General features: G+C 47.1%; 1 protein-coding gene across 1 annotated transcript in view; it reads right to left on the bottom strand.

Annotated features, from left to right (window-relative positions):
• The window catches only part of DGAT1 (diacylglycerol O-acyltransferase 1), a 1493476-nt gene that overhangs the window by 241574 nt on the left and 1227786 nt on the right, over positions 1 to 24116 (bottom strand). The window contains exon 15 of the mRNA XM_069621909.1: positions 568 to 655. Coding sequence (XP_069478010.1) covers positions 568 to 655 — 88 coding nt within the window. The remainder of the gene's footprint in view (positions 1 to 567; positions 656 to 24116) is intronic.

A 24116-nucleotide genomic window follows, 5' to 3' on the forward strand; every position in this document is an offset into this window, starting at 1 on the left:
ACCGATGGAACTCTGGTGTAGCGTGCTGCATTGTGAGATTGTCTACCCCTGTAGATTTTAGAAGACCAGGGTCCTCTTGAGCAAGAATTAAACGTAAAAACACATTTTTACAAGTCAGACTTCATTTAAAAGACCTATCCTGGATATTTCTCAAGGTTGACAATCGTCTTTCATACAAAGTTGCCATAATCGTAAGACAAAAATACATTTCAGTATTGTCTATTTCTACATCTAGAGAAAACTAGACCCCGACTGACCTTTCACTGTGGAAAGGAGATGGTTTTAATGCTTCACAACACGACATGCTATAAAAAAATGATCACACCGGCAAACATAGGCCACATTTTATTTTACCACAGCACCAATAAATATACACATCTACCCACTGATGGCAAAAGGGGTACACAATGTCTGTCCTATTCAATTATTCACCAACATTTAGGTAGCACAGCATGCAGAGTGGCCACAAAATGTGCAACTTTCTATAGAATCATCTCCCTCCACCAATGTTTGGGGCACTGTTAACCACATTCCCCCTAATAGAACTAGAGCAGCTCAGAGGCTTACCTCATGGAAGAAGGCAGATGCAAAAAACACTGCCGTTTGTGCCATCCACTTGGACATGCCTTTCCTCATCATTGGCTTGTAAAAGTGCCTAGAAGAGAACAGATGGCGTGCATTAGTAACTTTACTCCATCTGCTGTACAATTGCATTGTGCCCGATTTAGTTGTTTGTAGACTATTGTCCTGTTTCCTATGTGCTTCAAGCTGATAAGCAAAATATAGGTAACCATGAATCCCAAAATGTCAGATGACTCGAAAAGAAAGGAAAATCCACTTCCCTTAACTGGTTCTCAATAATGGGTTTCATCATTCTATGAATTTATTAGAATAATTCTGGAAATTTGGGATTATCTCAAGAACAATTATGAAAAGGGTAAAAAAGCTGTACTCACTGGGGTGTTTTGGCTTTCCTGACATCTTTAATAATTCCTGGGATCATGCGTTTTTAACTGTGGGCACTGAGGGGGTAGTTTTTCCAAATACTTCCCCTCGGATGTCCCTGTGGGCTGATGTCCAAGGTCTCTGTACATCCCCCTTCTACTGAATTTTACTTTTAGCTTCTATCTCCTGCATCTCTTCCTGGGGCTGCTGGGTCCTGAACATGGCACTCTTAAGAGTCTACTGTTGTACCCTGGAGTCAGTTGCAGTCTGCTTCACACCTGTTCAGGAGAACTTTTACTTACAATCCTTTCCCCATAACCACAGCTGTGTCCGTCTGTTTCTTGTTAATTCTTTTGGGGAGTTCAGAGGTACTTGGCTGCCTGCAGTCATTCTTCTTGGGTCTAGTGAGTTTTAGACCAAAGACTGGATTTTCCTTGTAAAACTGACTTTATATGCATCTGCTATGATAAATGTATTGTCACAATGTAGCCATTTAGCCTAGGAGTATAAGTTTGTGCTGCAAGTCCACACGTAATCTGACTTTTTTTCTTACGCGTTCTCCCCTTTCTTCCTCCTCTAGGTCCTACATTTACTGTATGGTGCAAATTTGTATCCTTGTTAATAGTATATCTTAGACATTTAGGATTACTGTATCTGTTTCTATGTTGGCACATGGCATCCAAGTTACGATTATTGTTATGTAAATTGTCTAGGGTTCTCCTTTTCTGCCCCTCCCTATCCTTGGTATGCTGTGCATCACTAGATAGAGGACATTCATTTTAGTATTGGGAGTCGGCTGGATCTTAACTAACCATTACTGATTTTTATAAAGGCAATGTATTTACTGTCTGTGTTATAGTACTTATTTTACCTGGTAGAGGTCTTGTGTGTAATTTTATAATAGAGTATATTTTTCAATGTACCAGAGTGGCGGTTTCCTTTGCTTCACGGTGTGGATGGCCTGTACTTCCGTACCATCCCTCCCATCCCTTGAAAGGTTAAGGGCATCTGCTCTGCCACTGTTTTAGAGTGGGTTTCTGAGAACCGACTCACCTTTAGGTTAGATGGTTACACAGCCCTCAGAGGGCTGTGCAAAAATCTCCAATGCATAAAAAAGCGAGGGAAATAGTATGCACGTCATTTTAATCGTGGTACTCTAAACATATGTGCCAACATAATCCACAGACAATTTAAACCATAATCCCGTACAAAATGTTAACTCGTGGAGATATATTTTTTAAATTCAAGGTTACCCTATACAATAAATGTCCCTAAAGCATAGGGAATACCAGTGTTAAGATGTAATTTATTAGTAAATAGTGAACATAAAATATAACCAACAGTGAAAGTAAAAATGCTGGACTTCAGTTCACACTCAAAAGACAAGTAACACAAGTGAATGTTTACATGCCAACAACACAACATTGTTAAGTATTTCTGAAATCTGACCAGGGGGGGGCGATCAGATGGCCAACCTCGCTTCTTGGTTACATGGTAACCTAAGGACAAGCCAGACCAATCAGGGTAGCCATGGCAGGCGGTCAAGACTATGTCTCAGGAGGGGTGAGGGTGACTGGAGGACCTCAACGAGCACACAGAGCAAGGACACTTACAAATTACTCCAGACAGGTGTTATATTAAAAATATAGACAGATTTATTACAAGGCTTTTGTAACAGACTATGGCAAAGATTCACAGTAACACTAAGTAACCCAATACATCACACACAATACAATATATATACACACAAGACGAGGGGGGTCTAAAGGAATGATTGCACAAAATATGTTGACAAGCTAGAGGGGAAGGAAACAGGCAGTGCAGTTAATCTTTAAGCCCAATTCGACATCAGTTATTCACCTAAGAGGCAGTCCAAGCCCTAAGAAGAGGGGAGCCTTGTGCTCAATAGTACATGTAATGCAAATGAATGCGGTTGTTCCAATGGGCAAAACAGAGTCTCTTCAGGGGTCTCTAGCAGTTCGGGAATTGGTAGGGTGGATAAGGCGATAAAGAATAAGTTCCCACTATTCAAGAAGGACCTCCACTTGAAGGCAGAGGCAGTTTGAGAGTTCGGGATGGAGTCGCTATTTCACAATAGCAGCAGACAGGAGAGGGGCCCCCAGGGTTCACTCATGCGTAAAAATGGGCTCTTGCGCTAGGGGCCACCGGTTGGGGTATTGATTACTCACTGGTCCCTGATGCAAGGAGACCCATGCTTCAGCAGGTTAGTCCAATTCGGTTGCAGGTTCAAATGCGGCAAAAAGGGCGTCTAGGCACCTTTTAGTTCCTGAGATCCAGTGAGGATTCCCAAATGGGACAGTGGCGATTTCTCCGCTCCGGGTAGTTGAATCGCCCCAGCTTCACTGCAGCAGGCTTCAGGGGCAAGAGCGTCACAAATGCATCTGATCCGGGCGCACTCGTCTCACTTCATACCTGGGAATGCCAAATGTACGAAATTCGGCATGGGGGTGCCGTGGACACAGAACTAGCAATATACCAAGTGTCGAGGGCCTCCTCGAAACGATGGCGGAGACAGAGCAAAGGTCCTATGTAAGCTGGTCAGCCCCCTGGTTGGCCCAGGTACACTTGCGAGAAAGCTTACTTGCAGGTTTTGGTGAAATTGCCGAGAATAGTTGGTCCGACAATTCCAATGGGTCGAAGCGTCTTTGCAGACCTTCTAGGATGGTCAGATGCAGAGGGGTCCCACGGGACGACAGCAGGCTAAGGGTGCCAAACCTTCCAGCGGGTCACCAGCGGTTCCTCGACTTGGCTTCGTAGTTGCAGGATACTTGAATCCTATCCATTGTTCAGTGAGAACTCCGATCGACATGGTAGTGGTGTTTTCAGCCTCCTCTTATCCAAAGTTCCCTTTGTGCCAAAACTGAGAGGACCCAATGGGAGATCTGCTTACAAGCACACACTCCATACGTGGACCAATCACAGACCATGGTGGTATCAGGCATTCAGGACACTCCAGACTCTCTGGCACCCAGGATGTGTATTGGGACCCGACATCCCAGCCCACACCCTAGAGGCGCACACACAAGCCCACGAAAGCTTTGGGATTCGCTGGAAAGTGCATGACCAAAAAAGGACTGGCCCGGGTCGACTCGACCTGGGGAAGGGGCAAAATGGCCAAAGGACAGGACAAAGAACCTCGTGGCATGGCCATTTTGGAGCCAGGACACCTATTTGTGCCAAATGCGGTTGACATGGCAGGAACGGGTTAAAAATAATGCAAAATGATAGCTGCCACCAGTCTTCTTCATGACACATCTGCACAGTTCATAAAAAGTCCAGTGAGAGTATCTAGGGCCTTTGGAAATGACTATAGACCCAAGTGTGCATTATGGTAAGATACATTGCACACTTGTTACATGTTGCACAAAAGTTGCAACAAGAGAAAAGGACTAAGGGAAACAAGGTCTCCAAGTACTGACTGTCTTAAGGGAATGTCAGTTTCCCCATAAAAAGTGAGTGAAAGCCCAGAGGAGTGCAGCTGAAGGCTGTGCTTCTCTGGCAAAGTCAGTCAATGGTGTCTAAACAGCAGCAATAAATTTGGGAGTTGACACATGGAGGGAAAATTACATACACATATGAAATCTTTCCTAACAAACATCCATAGTAAACATAAAATGGCACCTAATCCAAAGTAATCATTTAAATAAATACAAATATGCACCTTCTCTGGCAGACCCTCAAAACATACACCTACAATCAAACTTTATATTAAACGATCTTAATGAATAAACGACATGCACTAATCACTGTAATAGCATTTCTGATGATTGTATCCACTTAGATTCACATGCTGTGCATATAGTCCAAAATCCAGTGGTAACCGCAGAGTATTGCATCTTGTCTTTTGAGAATCGAAAGGGGACGTCGACATGGGCATGCCTGTAACACTATCCCTAATGTGACGTGTAGCGTACTCAAAATCCCTCAAGCGTCAAGGTCCCTCCGATCGTGTTTTTTCTGCCATGAGGGAGACCAATGACTATCGTGAGTGAGTACATAAAAGAGAGAAAGTAGTAAGATGTCTATGTTCCTTCCACTCGAGCAGGGAGGAAGGGGGGCGCATGTGGATCTAAGCAGATAATATCAGAAATGCTATTACGGTCAGTAAGGCATGTCTTCTGATGCTTGTTAAGCTGCTTAGAATCACATGTTGTGCATAAACTAGCAAGCAGTACCCGGAGTTGGAGGTGGGTTGTGAGAAGGGACAGTAGAGAAAAGATGTCTTAGTACTGCTTGTCCCACCTGAGAATCAGCCCTAGAGTGAGTCTCTAGGCAATAGTGTTCTGTAAAGGTGTGGACAGAACTCCAGGTTGCCGATTTGCAAATGGACTCTAGGGGAACATTTGCAATGAAAGCTATGGAAGCCCCAGTGCCTCGAGTAGAATATGCTCTAGGCTTGAAGGGCAGTTCTCTCCTAGAGTGTAACAGAGTGTGATGCATTTGACAATCCACCTTGAGATGGCTGATTTACAGATAGGATCCCCTTCTCTACCAGCTGCCACTGAAACGAAGAATTGGTTTTTCTCAGTGGTCTAGTTCTTTCTAGGTAAAAGGAAGACAAAGAACAACTTCTCAAGGTCTATACCATCATAGAACTATGGATGGACACAAACTGGATGTGCCTTAACGGCACATGGTATTAATGGTATTCGGATCCCACCAGGCCAGACACACACTCTCCCGAATACAGCTAATTTCTGATAGAAAACACCCAAATACAGGTTCTTAGCAAAGTCAAAACCCTAGGACTGATGCACAAGCCCAGTACATAAAGAAAACATGCACCGTCTACCTCAGACTTCTAAAAGCCATTAGGCCCGATCTGACCGAGGGTAACTGTGTCACTATTGCTAGAGCGGCAATTCTATCCCGCCTGGACTACGGCAACGCACTGAAACTAGGGTCTTACAAAAAATGCCTCCATAGCCATCAGGTTATACAGAATAACGCAGTGAGGATCATAAAGAAAAAAAACAAATCCGACGACATCAACGACTCCAGAAGAGAGCTACACTGGCTCAAAATTGAAGATAGAGTTCAATTTAAGGCCCTGATCCTGGTTCACAGATGCATCCATGGGAAAGCACCAGAGTACCTAAAAACCAAAATCCACCTGTATGCACCCAATAGCCCGCTCTGATCTTCAGATCAAGGAAAGATCAAAGTAGCCACTCACAAGCGCAAATTTGGCTTGGGGAAATCTTTCCTCATCTTAGCCGCTGGCCTATGGAACAACCTCCCCGCCACTATAAGAAGGGAAGCCAACTACTTGCGCTTCCATAAACTAGTGACCCATATTTTCAACTGATCCCCTACTCTCAACATACCTCCATTCTGTAATTGTACATTGAGTCTTAACTCATGGTAATTGTTATCGTACCTCGTGTCCATGTTTCTGCGCCCCGAGACTTGCGAGTTACCGGCGCAATACAAATAAATAAACAAAACATGACTGCCATGTGCACATCTAATGTGTGTAGGCTCCTTTTAGCCACGTTAGTGGGATTCTGGAAGAAAGTAGGCATTTCTATTGATCGGTTCACATGGAACTTGGAAATAAATATAGGTGCAAATCTAGGGTGAGTGCGCAGAACCACCTCATCTCTGAAGTGTAACGGAAGTGCCTAGAACTGAAAGGGCCTGTAGTTCACCAACTCTTCTTATAGAAGTGATAGCCACTAGGAAGGCTGTCTTATAGGTAAGATCTCTGAGAATTGCCTTATGCATAGGCTCAAAAGGAGACCCCCATAAGTCAGTCAATAACATTTAGGTCCCATTCGGTAGCCGGGTTAGAAATGGGGGCTGAATCCTTTTAACCTCTTCCATGAAAGCCTTAATAACTTGTATTTTCCACCACAACACCTTCTGTTGCGACGTAGTGTAGGCTGAGAGAGCAGCTAAGTGAACCTTAAGGGAATTAAAAACCAGGCCCGAGTCTAGTCAGCTAGTCACGTACAATACAATGTGGGTAAGAGACCAGTCAATAGGATTAACACCCTCGGAATTGCACCAGATAAAGCGCTTCCATTTACTGGAGTAGCAGTATCGGGTGTTAGGTTTTCTCGCCTCCCTAAGTATGTCCATGCATTTCTGAGGGAGTTGTAGGTGTCTGAACTCTGACCTCAGGAGCCAAGCCGCTAAAGTCAGGGTTTGCGGGCATGGGTGAAGAGTCTCCCCCTTGTCCTGAGATAACACGTTGTACAGGCAAGGCAGGTTCATTGGAGGAGATGGGGACACCAATATCATGGTTACTGCTTCCTGGTGCATCTTATGCACAATCTTGTTGAGTAGGGGATTCAGGGGGAAAAGCGTAATCAAATTTCCCTGACCATGTTATCCAGAGACCGTTCCCCTTAGATCGGTTCTGGGGGTACCTGGAGGCGTAATCTTGGCATTTAGCATTCTCCAGAGTTGCAAACAAGTCGATCTCTGGAAACCCCATTGTGAGTATACGTTGGAGACGATGTCTTCGTGTAGTTGTCATTCGTACTCTACAGGCAGTGGAAAGTCTCTGCTGAGCACGTCCACTACAAGATTGAGTTCCCCTGGAACGTGTTGAGACAACAGGAACATCCGGTGTTTGAGAGGCCATTTCCAAATGTTCTGGGACAGTTTGGACAGCCCTTGAGAGTGCGTGCCCCCTTGTTTGTTCAAGTAGTACATGGCCGTGGTGCTGTCTGCGAGAATCAGGACTGTCTTCTCCTGTAACTGTGTCTAAGAGGCTTTCAGTGCTTTGAATACGGCTAAGAGCTTCAACGATTTATGTGGTTGGATGCTACTTCTGGGAACCACAGGCAGTGCGCCGTTTGCTGAAGCAGGCGAGTCCCCCACCCCGTGAGAGACGAGTCTGTCGCGAGAGTGGCTTCTACTGCGGGTGTGGTGAAGGCCTTTCCCTTCAAGAGGTTTTCCCTCGACCACCACTGCAGAGAGAGAGAGAGAGAGAGAACGAGGGCTAGCAAGACAACCACCAGATCTTCACATTGTTTGCTGGCCTGACACCACTGGCTGTTGAGCCACTCTTGCATAGGACGCATGCGCAGACGCGTGTGATGAACTAAGTAAATGCAGGACGCCATAATGCCTAACAGTCGCATGGCTTTGCGTACCATCACCTCTCGACCGGCTACATATTGAGGCATCTGAAACAGCATGTTTTGAACCCTCTCGTTGGAGGGGAAGACAAGGCGGTCTTCTGTTCGAATTAGAGCCCCTAGGAACGGTTTGACTTGATTGGGGTTTAGGCTGGATTTCTTCTCGTTGATGGAGAATCCTAGGCTGCATAAGAGGTCTGTCGTCTTTTGGGTGTTCAACAAGCATGTTCCGTAGGAACCCCCTGTTATGAGCCAGTGGTCGAGGTAAGGGTAAACCGGAACGGATTCTCTGTGCAGGTGCACTGCTGCCACTGCCAGTACCTTCGTAAATACCCGTGGCGCCGAGGCAACGCCGAAGGGGAGTACTTTGAGCTGATGGTGCTTATTCTCTATCATGAACCTCAGGTATTTTCTGTGTGCCAACACTGAAATATGAACGTATGCATCTTTCATATCCAGTGTTGCCATGTAATCCCCCCGTTCCAGCAGAGGGATTACCTCCTATAAGGTGACCAAACAAAACTTTTGAGGTTTGACAAATCTGTTCGCTGGGCGCAAGTCTAGCACAGGGCGCATGGTGATATCCTTTTTGGGTACAAGAAGTACACTGAATAAATACCCTTGTTTATCTGTAGAAGAGGGACGACTTCTATGGCGTCCTTTTCCTGCAGGATCTCGACCTCTTGCAGCAGGATGCGTAGGTGTTCCAGCGTCTGGTGTCTTGATTTTGGCGGTCTGAATTGAGGTGGTCAGCAAAATTCTATGCAGTACCTGTGGGCGACGGTTTTCAGCACCCACTAGTCTTATCCCCTCCCATGCATGAAGGAATGATATTAACGAACCCTGACCGGGGAAGTATGGGAGAGGACCTGAATCCAAGGGTCATTTCTGACCGAGGCCGGGGAGCCTCTGGAGGTGGAATTCCGGCCTCTACCCTTTCCACAGCGTTGTCCTCTAGATGGATACGTGGTGGTGGTATTGGATCCTTGTCCTGAAGACCAGTTTCCTGAACTATACTGGTTTTGAGGGGAACAAGATTGCCCACGAACGGATTGACGAGAGCCGCCATCTCTGTTGTGAAGGCCTTTGGGTAATCGGGTTTAAGGTCTTGAGTTCCTTCTTAGCTGTCTCAAGTGATTCGTCCACGGCCTTGCTGAACAAGTTGGTCTCCTCAACCGGCTTGTTTATTAAGGCTGCTTGGGTTTCAGGCTTAAAATCAGAGTTCCTCAACCAGGCGTGCCGTTTTAGTTGGGTACCCTGGGCCAAGGTCCTTCCCGCTGTTCTTAAGAATTTTGTGCCTTCCGATACAATCATGAGCAGTTTAGCCCGCATTAGTTCTAAGACTTTTTGAAGGCCCTTTTGCAGCAGGTTCCACTGTACATCTGAGTAACTAGCCAACAAAGTGGTGTTGTTGGCTATTCGGGTGGAGAATGCAGCAGTAGTTGTAACCCTCTTTCCCAGTCCATACAACTTTTTGCCTTCTTTATCAGGTGATGCCACCCCTGTAGACGGGGACACCTGCCCTCTTACCCATAATCCTAACTACCAGGGAATGTAGAGTGATATGCCCTTTAATGTAAAGGGGGTTGGTAGGAGAAGGGCGAAACTTCTCTACCATGGGATTAACCGCCCTGGTGTGGGCTAGTGTTAACAACGAAGGCGCCAGACGTCTCTTGATGGAGTCGAGTAAGGGAATGGCCTCACTAGCAGGAGGCTTTTCCTTCAGTATGTCCTCTACAAAATATGAATCCTGCACAGCCTCCTGTGTGGCGATTTGAAAATGTTCAGCCGCATTCTTTAAGATGGCGTTCAACGCCATCTGATCATCCACCGTTGATGCCTGACGGACAGGAGTGGTAGGAGGGGAACCCATACACAGAGCATCAGGGTCCGGGGTAGGAGTAGGGGACGCCCAAGGTTGATCATCAACCAGATGGCTGTCTTCCCAATTATCAATGGGATGAGCAGGATCATCAGTAGGGTCCCCAAAGTCATCCTGCAAGTTGGTATTGATAGGCACCTCGTCATCAGTAAGGTCAAAACATTTTCTTCACGAGGATCCTCAAAGGTCCTCGAACTTAGCCATAGGCGTATAAGTAAGCGCCTCACGGGGCCTCTTGGTAGCAAATTTCTCAGAAAATTCAACAAATCTCTCAAGTCTGTTCATGCACCCCTCAAACTGCTCCATGATGATGAAAAAGAGGGGTGCAGGAGAGGAAAGGGGTCTTCTTGACGGTTTTCCTCTGCAGAACGTTGAGATTTCCCTTCTAAACTCTTGGATAAAGACAAAGGGCTCTCAATACTCTGAGGCTCTGGCCGTTGTGACAGGTCCCTAGACGCGTCTTTAGGCCGTTATTTCGGCTTAGACTTCTGTTTAAACTGTTCCTTTTGTTTAACCGCCGAAGACATCCTTGCGATACTATCGCTGATGCTCAAGGTTTCAGGGAGGTGACACGGTTGAGCCAGCGGCTGCGCAGTGGATTTCGGTGCCACCGGGGCCTTAAACGGTGTCAGAGCCTTCATTTGAAGCGTCATTGCTAATCCCTTCATCACATTCAGCGGCTGTGGCAGCGGGGTAATTGCTTTCGACCTGCAACATACTGTAGGCCGCCCACCGCTTCAAACGGCGCTCCTTAATAGTCTTAGGCTGTAGGAGTTTACAGGCCACGCAGGACGCCTCATAGTGGTCGAGGGGAAGACAATTATTGCACCAACGGTGCTGGTCTTTCCACAGGTATTTTGCCTTACAAGAAGTACAAAATCTAAATGGAGTCCTGTCCATAGCACAGGATCATGATAGCAACAACAAACCCAAGGGAACAAAGAGGGGGAAAAGGAAAGGCATTCTTGAAAAGAATGACCACCCGACCCCATTCTCCCTACTGTAAAGGCCGGCCAGAAGGCCCGGCCACGTGGTCAGCAGTGCAGACCAGATCAACAGCCGGCAAAATGCTGTCATCAGCAGTCGTCGGCGGTGGCACAGGGATCAGCCGTCGAAGGGAGTGACAATGAGAATAAACGACCGAAGGTCGAGAAATATAACAATAACGCTTTGTATTATGAAGAGTTCCGCATTAGGGCGACCAGATATCTGAGGGACCTCGACGCCTGAGGGATTAGGGGTACACTACGCGTCACGTTAGGGTTAGTGTCACAGTAATGCCCATGTATGAAAAATGACCTTCATGGTGGTTCAGGTTCTCTTAGTCCGGGCTCTCCCTCCTTCACAACTGGTTGGGACCACCTGTCATGCGCAAGACCCATCACATGCCGGGCCCACACCTTACCCGCATGTCACTAACGGTCAACACCCAGTTCCTGTGGTTCCAGCAGTATAATTTAAATACATGCATACTGTAAGGGATGGCTGGGTGGGTGGGTGTTGTGAAGGAGGGAGAGCCCGGACTAAGAACTTGAATCACCATGAAGATAATTTTTCATTTCTCCGTCGTCTGGCTCTCCCTCCTTCCAAACTGGTTGAGACCAGACTAAAAAGCCTTTTGACAAACAAGCGTGGAGGAGACAGCATGTACAGGATTCAGTCAAACAAGTTGTGGAACCCCTTAGCCGAATTTAGCATAATTTCTGGACGATGTGTCCATAGCATAGTGGTTGCAAAAGGTAAGCAGGGTAGCCCAAATAGCTGCTTTACAGATGTCTACAATGGGAACGTGCCTGGTAAAGGCTACAGATGCTGCCTTGGCTATAGTAGAATGAGCCCAAAGTCTCTGCGGAGTCGCAAGCCCTTTCAAGTCGTAAGTCTTGGAGATACAGGAGACAACCCATCTGGCAATAGAAGCCTTTGCTGCTTTACTGCCAGGAGAAGGACGACCGTAGGTAATAAAGAGCTGATCTGCTTTTGTAAACGGTTTGATCCTTTCAAGTAGAATTTTAAAGTTCTTACTACATCTGGCTTTTGCAATTTCTCTTTTGACGCAGGTTCGTATGGTCTAGGAAGAAAGACATTTCTTGGTTTAAGTGAAAATCGGAAACCACCTTAGGCAGAAAGGAGGGGCCTGCATGTATGACAAAGTTGTCTTTATGGAACACAATATATGGTTCCTTTGAGGAAAGTAATGGCCGCTAAGAAGGCCGATTTCCAAGTTAGGAATTCTAACTCGCGTGAAGCCATAGGCTCAAATGGTTTTTGCATTAGGGCTGCTAAAACCACGTTGATATCCCACTGAGGTGGAGGTGCACGAATAGGGGGATGTAAACATAAAAGCCCCTCTTAGTGCCTTTGAATGGCCTCGTTGGAAAGAGAAAAAGACTTGTGTTCTCTATTAGGTAAGCACTGATAGTTGATAAGTAATGCTTGCACGTGTTTACCTTGACACCAGTGGAAACAAGCTAAGACTTGAAGGACATGACAATCTTGACACTAATACTCCCTCTGTCCTCATTCTCCTTGATCTCTCCTGCGCTTTTGACACGGTTAACTAGAACATCCTAATCACACGTCTTTGTGACACCCTAGGAATCACAGGTCAGGCTCTGGCGTGGTTAACCTCTTTTCTCTCCGACCACCCATCCCAGGTGGAACTTGGAGCCTTTCTTTAGACTATCACTCTCTCAACCTGCAGCGTTGCACAAGGAACAAACCTATCACCCTGGTTCTTCAACATCTATATGGCTACCTTGGCATGCGTGATCGCCACTTTCACCTCTAATTTCCAGTGTTTTTTTTTTTTTTTTTTAAATTTTATTTTGAGAATAAACAATACAACCAAACTTGCAGCATTAAGTACAATAGAACCGGAAACATCAATTAACACCCGTTACTGCACCCCAATCCCCTCCCCCCGCTCAAGAGCTTATCAACCTTTCGGTTCTGTATCACTACGTGTGGCTGGGTGTCGCTTCCTTCCGAAGCTGCAGGGTCCACTGCCGTGCTAAACAGTCCTGTAATTAACATCCTCCAAGCAGCCAGGTTACCTACATCTTCCTCCCCGCAATTGCTGCATGCCTCCTGCCATACCACCGTTTCAGCCTCCGCCCATTTTTGCAAGTCCCGCCACCATACCTCTATCCGTGGCCTGTGGCATTGCTTCCAGCTCATGGCTATCCTTTTAGCAAGCACATACGCCAGGTCCCTCAATTTCCCAAGATGTTTAGTGTTCCGTGGTCTGGGAAACCCTCCCAGCAGGCAGGCCCAGGCCGTATCTATGTGTAGCGGGACCCCTTTGTCTGCTAGTTTCCGTGCCACTTCCCCCCAAAAAGCTTCAATCACTGGGCAGGACCAGAACATGTGTGTCATGTCTGCGTCTTCCTCAGCGCATTTCGGACATGCTTGTCTTCCTGCATTCGCAAACTTGGATATTCTTTTCGGGGTCATATAGGCTCTATGCGTAATGTATAGCTGTATTTGCTGCAATCTAGCATTCCTGGACACTTTCTTATGGTATCCCATGGCCCGTTCCCACATCCCATCGGTCAACTGCGCCCCCAGCTCCGCTCCCCAGTGCAACCTCAAGTCCATCAAGTCCTTCCCCACCCGGGTCATCACCACCTCGTATAGTCTAGAGATCTTGTGCCTTCCCGCCGATATGTCATATATCGTTCCAATTAGAGCGTCTGGTTCTTCCGCCAGCACAGTCTCTGGCCAGGTTTTACGGATAGTCTGCACCAGCCTAAGATACGTAACATATTGGCCCCCATGCAACCCTGTCTCTTCTCCCAGGTCTTCGAATTCTTTAATAGCCCCTTCTTGCCATATATCTCCCAATGTGGCCAGCCCAACCGATACCCAATAGGTCCTGATTATCATCCTAAGCTGGCTGTCCCCCTTAGTTAAGGCAACTAGCGGCACCTGTGGGGAACACGGGTACGGGCTCTCCATCAATTGGCATGCTCTGTGCCACATCTTCCACCCAAGCAACAACATACTCGGGCGTTCATTCAGTTCAAGTCTAGGAACCCAGATGATCTCTTTTAGGTAAAACGGGGCGCAGTCCTGCCCAACCAGCCTAGATTCAGGAGTTTCTTCATCAGAAAGCCATTTAGTTACATATTGCAATTGGCTGGCTACATAATAGGCCTCAAAGTTCGGCAGCTTGCCCCTCTATCATGGAAGTTCTGTAGCTTCCATAGCGCCACTCTATTGCGGTTGCCGTGCCACAGGAAGTCCCTACACATGCTTTAAGTTTGGCAAAGAACTTCTTGGGTATCAGGTGTGGTATATTACTGAAAAAGTGCAACAGCCTAGGCAGGACCACCATCTTGAGCATCGCCCCCCGCCCCATCATCGCCAGCTTCTCCCAAAACTTCATATTCGTGCAGATTTTCTTCACAGCCACCTCGGTATTGTGCAAGTGTTCCCCCTCCACAGTGTGATATGCATCTATTCTGAGGTAGCGGAAAGAATCAGCTGCCCAAGGCACGGACAACACTGGCAATCATTCCAGAGGGACTCCTGTGTAGCTCCCTAATGGAAACATGCTCGATTTTCGGGGGTTTACCGCTATGCCGGACAGTTCCGCATATTTTTCCATGACCTCTAGAATGTACTGGACATTTTCCTCCGGATATTTTAAATACAGTAACAAATCATCAGCATATAAGGATATTAGGTGTTTCTCTCCTCCCACTTCAATGCCAACCAGGTCATATTGTTGTCTGAGGTACACTGCTAAAGGCTCCAGGGCTAGAATGTATAACATCGGGGACCAGGGGCACCCTTGTCTGGTGCCTCTACTGAGTTGCCACCTCTTAGATATCACTAATCCCGTGCGCACTCTGGCCAGTGGTTCGCTGTACAACAATTCCACCCACCTAACATAACCCGGCTCCATCCTGTATTCTTCCAGGGCCGCCAGCAACCATGGCCACCTCACCGAATCAAAAGCCTTGACTGCGTCTAGGGACACCACCATCTCTTCATCGCTTCTGTTCCCCTCTTCAATCACCCGGTGGAGTCGCCTGTGGTTGCGAGTTATATTTCTATTGGGGGCATAGCCTGTCTGATCCGGGTGTATCAATTTACTGATGACCCTTCGTAGCCTATTAGCTAGGACCGCCGTCAGGATCTTGCTGTCCTGGTTCAACATTAACAGCGGCCTATACGAGCCGCAGCAATGCCCCGGTTTGTTGGGCTTGGGGAGCGGTACGATTAGTGCTTCTCTAAGCGTATCCGGTAGCCGACCCTTCTCAAAAGGCTCATTAAACATCTCTAGCATAGGGGGGGCGGGGGGGGGAGTACCTCTGCCCTATATACTTTATAAAACTCGCGCAGGAATCCGTCCGTGCCCGGGGTCTTGCAGGTGGGCAGCTGTTTCACCACCTCCTCTAGTTCATCCAGGGTAATAGGTGCGTCTAGTTCGTCACTAATCCTAGGTAGTTCCATGTCTCAATGTTTCTCTGATCTCTTCCTGGTTTCCCCCCCCTCTGTCCTCATATAGTATTCTATAATAGTCAAAAAATGCCTCATTGACTCCTTCCCGGGTGTCAACCTCCTCCCTGTTCTCTCTAGTTATTATCCTAATCGGGGGCCTGGGGGTTTCACTCTTATATAACCACGCCAGCAAGCGGCCAGTTTTGTCTCCACCCGCATGTTGCCTCTCGACATATTTTCTATAGTTAAGGTTGCAGAGCCTTTCCCAAAGCTCCGCACACCTCTGCTGCAGCTCGAGTACTAGTTCCGCGTCCCCTCCTGCCCTGTCGCTTTCGCGCTCCAGTTGCTTCTCCGCCTTCTCTAGTTCTGTTAGGACCCCACCTTGCAGGCCCTTTGACTTGGAAATGGCAGTACCCCGCAACACAACCTTGAAAGCCTCCCAGAGTGAGCTCGCTGAATCCACACTGCCCGTGTTCACCTCAAAGTACTGCAAGATCGCGTCCCTGATGTCCTCCTTGAAGACCGAGTCTCTAAGCGCCACGGAGGCGCCACATAGGTATCCGCGCCCTAGGGCGACAGTACTGCCAGGTCAGCACCAGGGGCGAGTGGTCCGACAGGACCCATGCTCTATATTCTATTTGGGTGGTCTCTATCAGCACATCTGGCGTGGCAAAAAAATAATCCAATCTCGTATGTAAGTGCTGCGGAGCAGAGTAGTGAGAGTACTGCGTGGCATTAGGGTGTTTCAGTCTCCAAACATCCGCCAACCCAAAGTCCTCCAGTAATGCCTGTAATACCCTGGTCGCCGGGGTGGGCCGATCAATCTTCTCATCAGACCTGTCTGCCTTTGGGTCGAGCACGCAGTTAAAGTCCCCTCCCCAAATAATCGCTACCCCCACACACGAGCCCAGGTGAGTGCATAGGGTTCTGAAGTACGTGGCAGTGTTTTGGTTGGGGGCATATGTATTGATAATGCACACCTCTTTGTTCTCTACCAAGGCCCTCAGCATGACCAGCCTGCCCTCCGTGTCCATCACCTCCTGTATGAGTCTGAGCGGAACATGCGGTGCCACCCAGATCAGCACTCCCCTAGCATAGGCAGAGTACGGAGAGCCCACTACTGTGCCTCTCCACTTTTTCCCCACCAGTTCCAACTTCTGGTGGGTCAGGTGTGTTTCCTGCAGCAGCGCAATGTCAATCCTCTGTCTTTCAAGGTACATCATGACCTTGTTCCTTTTTAAATAGCTGTTAAGTCCCCTGACATTCCAGGTGACGATCTTAAGGTCTCCCATGGAACATGCGTATCTTCCTGCTTCCCATGTAGCGACTCCCCTTTGCCCACGTGATACAGATAGCATCTCGTCCTAGGAGCTCCTCGTACCAGCTCAAACCCCCTTTAACCATGTACACAGCAAAACCCCAACTTCCCTCCCCTCCCCCCCCCGTCCCTTCCCCAACATCACACACCACAACTGCTGCCCAGCTCCAGCCTCGGTGCTCAGGCACCCCCACATCTAGCCCCGCAAGCACCGATCGATGCAGAGCTCAGTAGGGTGAGGTCGCCCTAATGGGCACCCAACTAAAACTATCGCGGGGTAAAAAGAATCGTTCCGTAAGGCTCCCGTTAAGTAAACATTGATCACAGTGCCCATGACAAACAGTGCAATCATCTGACCTTCTCTACCAAAGGCTTCGCAAACAACTATATTCAAGTCCCACGTGCCACGCCATCTTGCAACGCCATTTTCATGCCTCCCGTATCTCTTCCGAGCCCTTTCTCGTCCGAACTTCTGACTCCTGGGGGCATCCTTGTGCATCGAGCCATCCCATGGCATCCTCCGGGGTCTCAAAAAACAGAGTTTTATGTGCATGAATGACCTTCAATTTTGCGGGATAAAGTAACATATATTTGTGGCCCGCCTCTCTCAATCTCCACTTTACTGACCCGAAATTCATGCAGCTACGCTGTACAGTCAGGGTATAATCCGGGTAAGCCGTGATGTTTGCCGCTCCTCGTATGATCGTTCCTCCTTTTCGAAAGTGTTCCAGTATCCTCTCCCGGTTGCGGTAGTTGAGAATTTTAGCGATCATAGGCCTAGGCGGGTTCCCCGGCGGCGGCCTCCTCGTTAGGGCTCTGTGTGCCCTTTCTACTGCAAATCCTTGGGATAGGGCTCCTCTGGGTATCTCTTGTAATAACATGGATTCAATGAATTCCGTAGGCTCACTGCCCTCCATCCCCTCCGGCAGGCCCACGATGCGGATGTTATTGCGACGGGCTCGTCCTTCCGCCTCCTCCGCTCTGCTCTCCATATAGCCCACTCTTTGTATCAGGGCGTGCAAGTCGGCTTTATGGGAGGCGCAATCCGCAGTATTCGGGCCGACTTCCTTCTCAAGGGACTCTCTGCGCTCCGCCAAGTCCCTGACATCCTGTCGGAGCAGGTTAACGTCTTCTTGAACCTCTCCGACCTTGAGGTCCAGCACCGTTTTTAGTTCGGTGATGGCCAGTTCAAGCTTAGATTCCCAGGCCGCCCTTAGGTCCGCAATAGCCGCCAGGATTTCTTGGTTGGCGCCCGAAGCCATCGTGCCGCTCGCGGCCAGCGCATCCTTGCTCTTGGTGGTGTCCTGGCCCGGGGACGTCCTAGTGAAGTCATCCAGGGGGGGCTGTTTCGCCTTCGGCCGCACCGTCTTATTCGTCTGCTCAAGTGACAAATGTGCGCGCAGTGCGCCTCCTCCGCTGGGTCACCGTGCGGCTCACTTCTTCCTTTGTTCCGGACCCTGGTCGGCCATTTTGTGTCGTCCTGCGCCCCGGTGTCCTTATCTCATCCGCACCGATCTCCGTCGTCGTCACTCCTGCACCATCCAGAAGTTCACCATGCGTAGCCCACACATTCACACACCGGCATGTGTTTCGTCAGTGGTCAGCGGTCCGTCCTAACGCACTTATTTGCCCGGATCATTGCAGGATCTCGGGAGCTCCTCCAGAACGCGTCCTCCTACATGGCTCTCGTAGCCACGCCCCCTTGCACATAGACAAATTAAATATGATAAGGAATGCAAATTATTAAATCAGCGATTTCTCAACAGAGGGTACACAAAAGTTCTGTTATTTAAAAATTTTGTATATGCTTGATTGATGTTACTCAACTGGAACTCTTGACCAATGTGACTAAGTCCAAGGAATCCCCACAATATATTTCTCTGGTTACACCTTTTACCAATGACTCCTCACTATTGTACAAAATGGTTGCAGAACACTGGCACATCCTGAGACTTGATAAGGATCTAGAACCATATCTGACACCCAAACCCAAATTTACTTTAATAAAAGCGCCCACGATTAAAAATTTGGTGAGTCCTTTCCTTGAGTATAAATTGGCGAATTCTATATGTTTACAACAACCAGAGGGTTTCCATAAATGTGGTCCCTGCAACTAATGTCCCTGGGCTCACCCTAAAAGCAAAGTTTTCATCGACACTTATTTGCCTGGATCATTGCAGGATCTCGGGTGCTCCTCCAGAACGCGTCCTCCTACATGGCTCTCGTAGCCACGCCCCATTTTCAGTGTTAATTGGATGATACAACTATCTTTCAGGCTACCCTCAGCCGCTTCCTCCTCCTCGCTCATAGCAGACTGCTCTATTCAGTCATGGTGTGCTGCAAACGACCTGTGCCTCAACGCCAGTAAAACTGAGTTGGTTTGCATTGGGTCCCCTGCTCCCGCTTTCTCACTTTCACTCTGGCCTGCCTTGCTTGGCCACGCGAACCCCACCACCTGTGAGGTAAAAAAGCCTTGGGGTCATCTTCGACTCCACTCTTCTCCTTCTCTCACATTTCTGACATCTCAAAAAAGTGATCAACTACACCTCCTCAGAGACACTATCTTTTCTTACTTTCCTCCAGCGTCTCATTGTCTCCAGAGCCCTGGGTCTCTCTAGGCTGGACTACTGCAACACCCTCTTCCTCAACCTCCCTGCTTCTGCCCTGCACCCTCTGCAACTCATCCAGAACAGAAATGCAAGAGTTATCCTTGGCCTCAAACCAAGGGACCACATCTTTCCAGCGCTGGAATCTCTTCACTGGCTCCCTGTGGATGCAAGGATCAAATTTAAGACCTTCTGCATTGTCCACAAGGCTTTCTGGGGCCTGGGACCTACTTAACTGCAATGTTGCCTACCTAAATACTGTCCCCCTCGAGCCCTCTGCTCATCTACCTCCAACCTTCTGCGAGTGAGCCAGTTCTCCAAGCAGAGATTTGGAGGGAGATCCTTATGCTCAGCAGGCGCCTCCTCTGGAATAGTCTCCCTGCCACCCTCCATCTTGAGCCTGATCTTCTTAAGTTCCGAAAACTCCACAAGACCTTCCTCTTCTCCTCCTTCTCCTCCTCCTCCTCCTCCTCCTCTCTCCCCCTACGCTGCTAGAGCTCTGTTCTCTTTCCATCTCCCCCTCCTCTTCCATCCAGCATGCTGACTGGCTGCCTGGTGTACCCCCGCCAGTCCTCTCTGCACATGCCCCAGGGCCCTGGACCCCACTGCCTCACTGCACTTGTGAATAAATCCAAGAGAGCTTCTCTCTCCGCTCTTACACCACTCTCTACCTACTTGGTGCACTTGAGCCTCCCACACCCTCCCTTGACCGTCTTGCTCTTGCAGGATCTGAATGCATCCCTGCCTGAAGATTGCCCGTCTGTTCTCCCTTGTCTTCACTCATTAATGTGCACTTTAAAAAGACTGCGGAGTTGCCGTCAGGCCTATTTGCTGTAACTCAACTGTTATATGTATCATATTCACTTACTTTGCTTGTGCAGACCAATATCGCCTCAATATTTTAAGGGCTCAGAGCGACTTGTTTTTCTCCCATGTTCCCAACCTCCTTGAGCTCTTTAAAACACTGCCTTTGTATAGGCGCTTTATAAACATTACCATACCATCAATGGGGGCCTTCAGAGGGTTAAAGTTTTGTTCTGAGGCCCAGTGACTGAATCATAACCATTTGCTACGATATTGTTTCTTAGTGGAGGATTTCTTGGAGGCTGACATAATAGCAATGTTATGTTCTGATAAATGCAAGTGGGAGAAGACTAGCTTTACAGGAACCAAGCCTTCAAGTTGAGCAATTGAGGGGAGGGATGAAGAACCTGCCCCTTCTGTTGAGCCAACAGATCGCTCGAAAGTGGAAGATCTAAGGGGGGATTCCCCACTAACTCCAGAAGATCTGGAAACCAAATCTGGCGAGGCCAGAACGGGGTTATTAAACTGATTGTCAGGTTGTGTGACATTTTGAATTCCAGCAACATTTTGTGAATTAATGGAAGAGGTTGGAAGCCAATAAAGCGCTAGATTTGGCCAATCCAGATGTAGAGCATCTCCCATGGACCGAAGGACCTAACCTTGCTTTGATGCAAAATGCGGGCAAAGTGTGCTGTGTTGGTTGGCTAAGAGGTCGACTGATGGATGGACCCACTTCTGAAAGATCATGTGTGCTATTGATGGTTTCAGCTCCCATTTGTGCAGAGCGGACTGTAATCTGCTTAGTTTGTCCGCCAGATGGGACGGAGACAAGAAAATGTGATTTTGAATGGCTCAATACCAAATTTGTTCTGCTAGGAGACAGAGGGGGCGGGAGCGAGCCTCCCCCCACCCCCAATCACCCCAGACTCTGGTTGTTGATATAAAACATTGCAGTGGTATTGTCCGTTTGATTTTTCCCCACCTTTCCTTGAAGTGAGGGAAGAAAAGATTTTAGGGCGAAAAATATGGCTCTTAGTTCCAGAACATTTATGTGGTCCTTCCTTTCCTGTGAGGACCAAAGACCATGAGCTGTTCGGCTTTGAAAATAAGCTCCCCAACAGTACTATATTTGGTGAGGGGGAGGTTGAAAGTGAGATCCTGTTAGCAGGTTCTCTGGGGAGTTCCACCAGCGCAGAGTCCTGAACTTGGCCTGGAATTTGGATCTTTATTTCCGATCAGAGAGCCGATTCCAGTTGAGAGCAAGATGCCACGGGGTCGTTCTCAATTGGAGCCTTGCAAAGGGAACTAGGTTTATGCAATAAAGCCTTTGAAACCACCAAGTAGTCAGTGACTGGTGGGTGGAGAACCGAACTATGGTTTGTTGAATGGCTTCCACCCTTTGCAAGGGTGGAAACCCTTAGTGCAGAGTAGTATCTATAACTGCTCCCAAGAATTGGCTCCTTTGCGAGGGACTGAGTTGGGATTGTGTCACATTTATGGAGAACCCCAGGTTGAACAGAGTATGGCAAGTAATTTGCAACTTCTGAAGCAATACCTCTGGAGATTGGGTTTTGAGAAGCCAGTTGTCTAGGTAGGGATATAGATGGATTGCCTGCAACCGGACGTAGGCTGCCACTGACCCCAGAACCTTTGTGAAAACCCTGGGGGCAGAATGTAGCCTGAAGGGTAAATATGTGAACAGGTAATAAGACCATACTATTGTAAATCTCGAACAGACCGTGGCGTTTGTAGATGGGGATGTGAAAATAAGCATCCTGTAGGGCTACAGATGCCCTCCAATAGTTTGGATGTAGAGAAGCCAGAATCTGAGGAATAGTTATCATATGGAAAGTCTCCAAAAACAGAAATTGCCCTATTAAGTGGTTGGCTAGGATTGTAAATGTTCAACACCACTGGTCTAGGACCTGAATGTTGGTTAGAACCAGTTGGGGTGCAGTTTGTGATGGCACCAGTGTAGGTTGACCCAAATTGTCCTCAGACTGAGGAGAAAATTGAGGCAAAATGTGAGGAGTGTGAGCTCACACAGGAGTGCTGAACAACTGCTCTGGTGGAACATTAAAATATTTGGAAGCATCAGGGTATTCCGAGTCAGAAATTAAATTTGAACAGTCTTCCTGGCTCTCCAGTACCAAGCCGGAGACAGAAGCAACGGGAGATTTCTTCAGTTTGTGTTTTCGTGGAGAATTCGGTACCAAACTAGTTTTTGAATGAGAGCTTATGCCTTTTTATGAGAGGATTTATTTATTTATTTTTTTTTATTTTTTTTTATTTTGGATGGCTGATTAAATCAACCTTTCAAAACGAGGTTTAAAACAAGATACATGCATCATTAAAAAAAAAAAAAACATTGCATGTTAAAATCATATGTTAAAATCGGATACAACCATACTACAATCAAGATATATGTAGAGAGCCAAATACTGTCCCACTTCTTCCATTTCTTTCAATGGGCAGATTAGTTACTCACTTGAATATGGGACATAATATTTTATTTAGGAAATGGATAGTGGCTATTCTTATTGTTATCTTTGGGGTTGCGAACAGCTCATACCATAGCTCATCATTAGAGCGTCTTATGTAATGATGCCTTGTTAGTTTATCAACCAAATCCTTTCTCTGTGATTGTAATGCAGCACATTCTATCAGTAAGTGTTTCAATGTTTCTTCGACTTTTGCATCATTGCAGAATCGACAAAAAAGACAGTCTCTCTTAATAATACCCCTCCTTAGTAAAACTTGTTTCGTTGGCCATAGATTCAAACGAAATCGCAATATTTGATTTCTCAATTTATGGGAAGGACATTTTAATAGATAATCAGCAGTTCCTTGGAGTTTTTTATGCCCAAACATGGCTCTATCAAAATCTTTTAGCTTCATACAGTTCTGTTGCGTTGTGTGCCAATCTAAATGATACAATTTGGTTTTAGCTTTGGTAGGATTGGATAGTAATAAATCTAATGTGATATTAGCTTCTTTTAGATCCGACAAAACAGCCGCTCTCCAATTTACTGGGAATAAATGTTCTGACCGCAATAAATAGTCTGCCAGGATTCTTAGCACACTATTGCTGGATAAGCCCATCACACATTTCCGGAATAAGCAGCATCTCTTCCAGGACACTTGTATGTTCACGGAGAGAATTCCCAACTCAAAACGAAGCAGTGCGTTTGGGCAAGAGTTTGGAAGATTCAGAACTTTCTTCCAAAACCTAGCCTCAATTTTGTTCCAAAAACTAGCCTGTGGAGGTGACCAGGCTTCTGAACCATAGGTAACAATGGGGATTACTTTCTGTTGATAGAAGGTAAGAATGTGTTTGCATGAGAACTTGCCATACTTATATTGCAAGATTCTCGCTTGCGAGATTAGAGTGGTCAATTTACTCTCTATGCCAACTCTTTGGGGTATATTAGTGGAGGAGTTGCTAAATATGACTCCTAAGTATTTGTATTCATTGACTATTTTTAATCTCTGTTTGTTCAAAAGCCAACAATACTGTTTCTTTGATCTAAGTCCAAGTCTCCCCAGTTCCATCACCTGTGTTTTCTCCAAATTTAAGGTCAAGTTGTTTTTGGCAGTGTACTGGTCAAGTTTATCAAGCATATTTTGCAGGCCTCTCGGTGTTTTAGAGATAAGAACTAAATCATCTGCATACAGGAGCCATGCAATGACCTGGTTACCAAGTTTCGGGGCGTCATTCACAACATTGTTGAATTCATTGCCAAGATCAAATATAAACAAGTTAAACAATGTAGAGGCTAAGATGCAGCCTTGTTTTAGGCCGCGTTTAGTTGGTATTTCAACTGATAGCAGCCCTTCTAAATTCAATTTAACTTGCATTGAAGTGTTCGAATGAAACAAATGTATCAAATGCACAAGTGAGGGTGGGCAGCCAAATTTCAGTAGCTTCTCCAACAATAGGTTCCGATCTACCGAGTCAAAGGCCGCTCGAAAGTCAACATACGCCAGATATATTGGTTGAT

This window comes from Ambystoma mexicanum, chromosome 5q, assembly GCF_040938575.1.
Source record: "Ambystoma mexicanum isolate Mex_15411 chromosome 5q, UKY_AmexF1_1, whole genome shotgun sequence".
Classification (NCBI taxonomy): Eukaryota; Metazoa; Chordata; class Amphibia; order Caudata; family Ambystomatidae; genus Ambystoma; species Ambystoma mexicanum.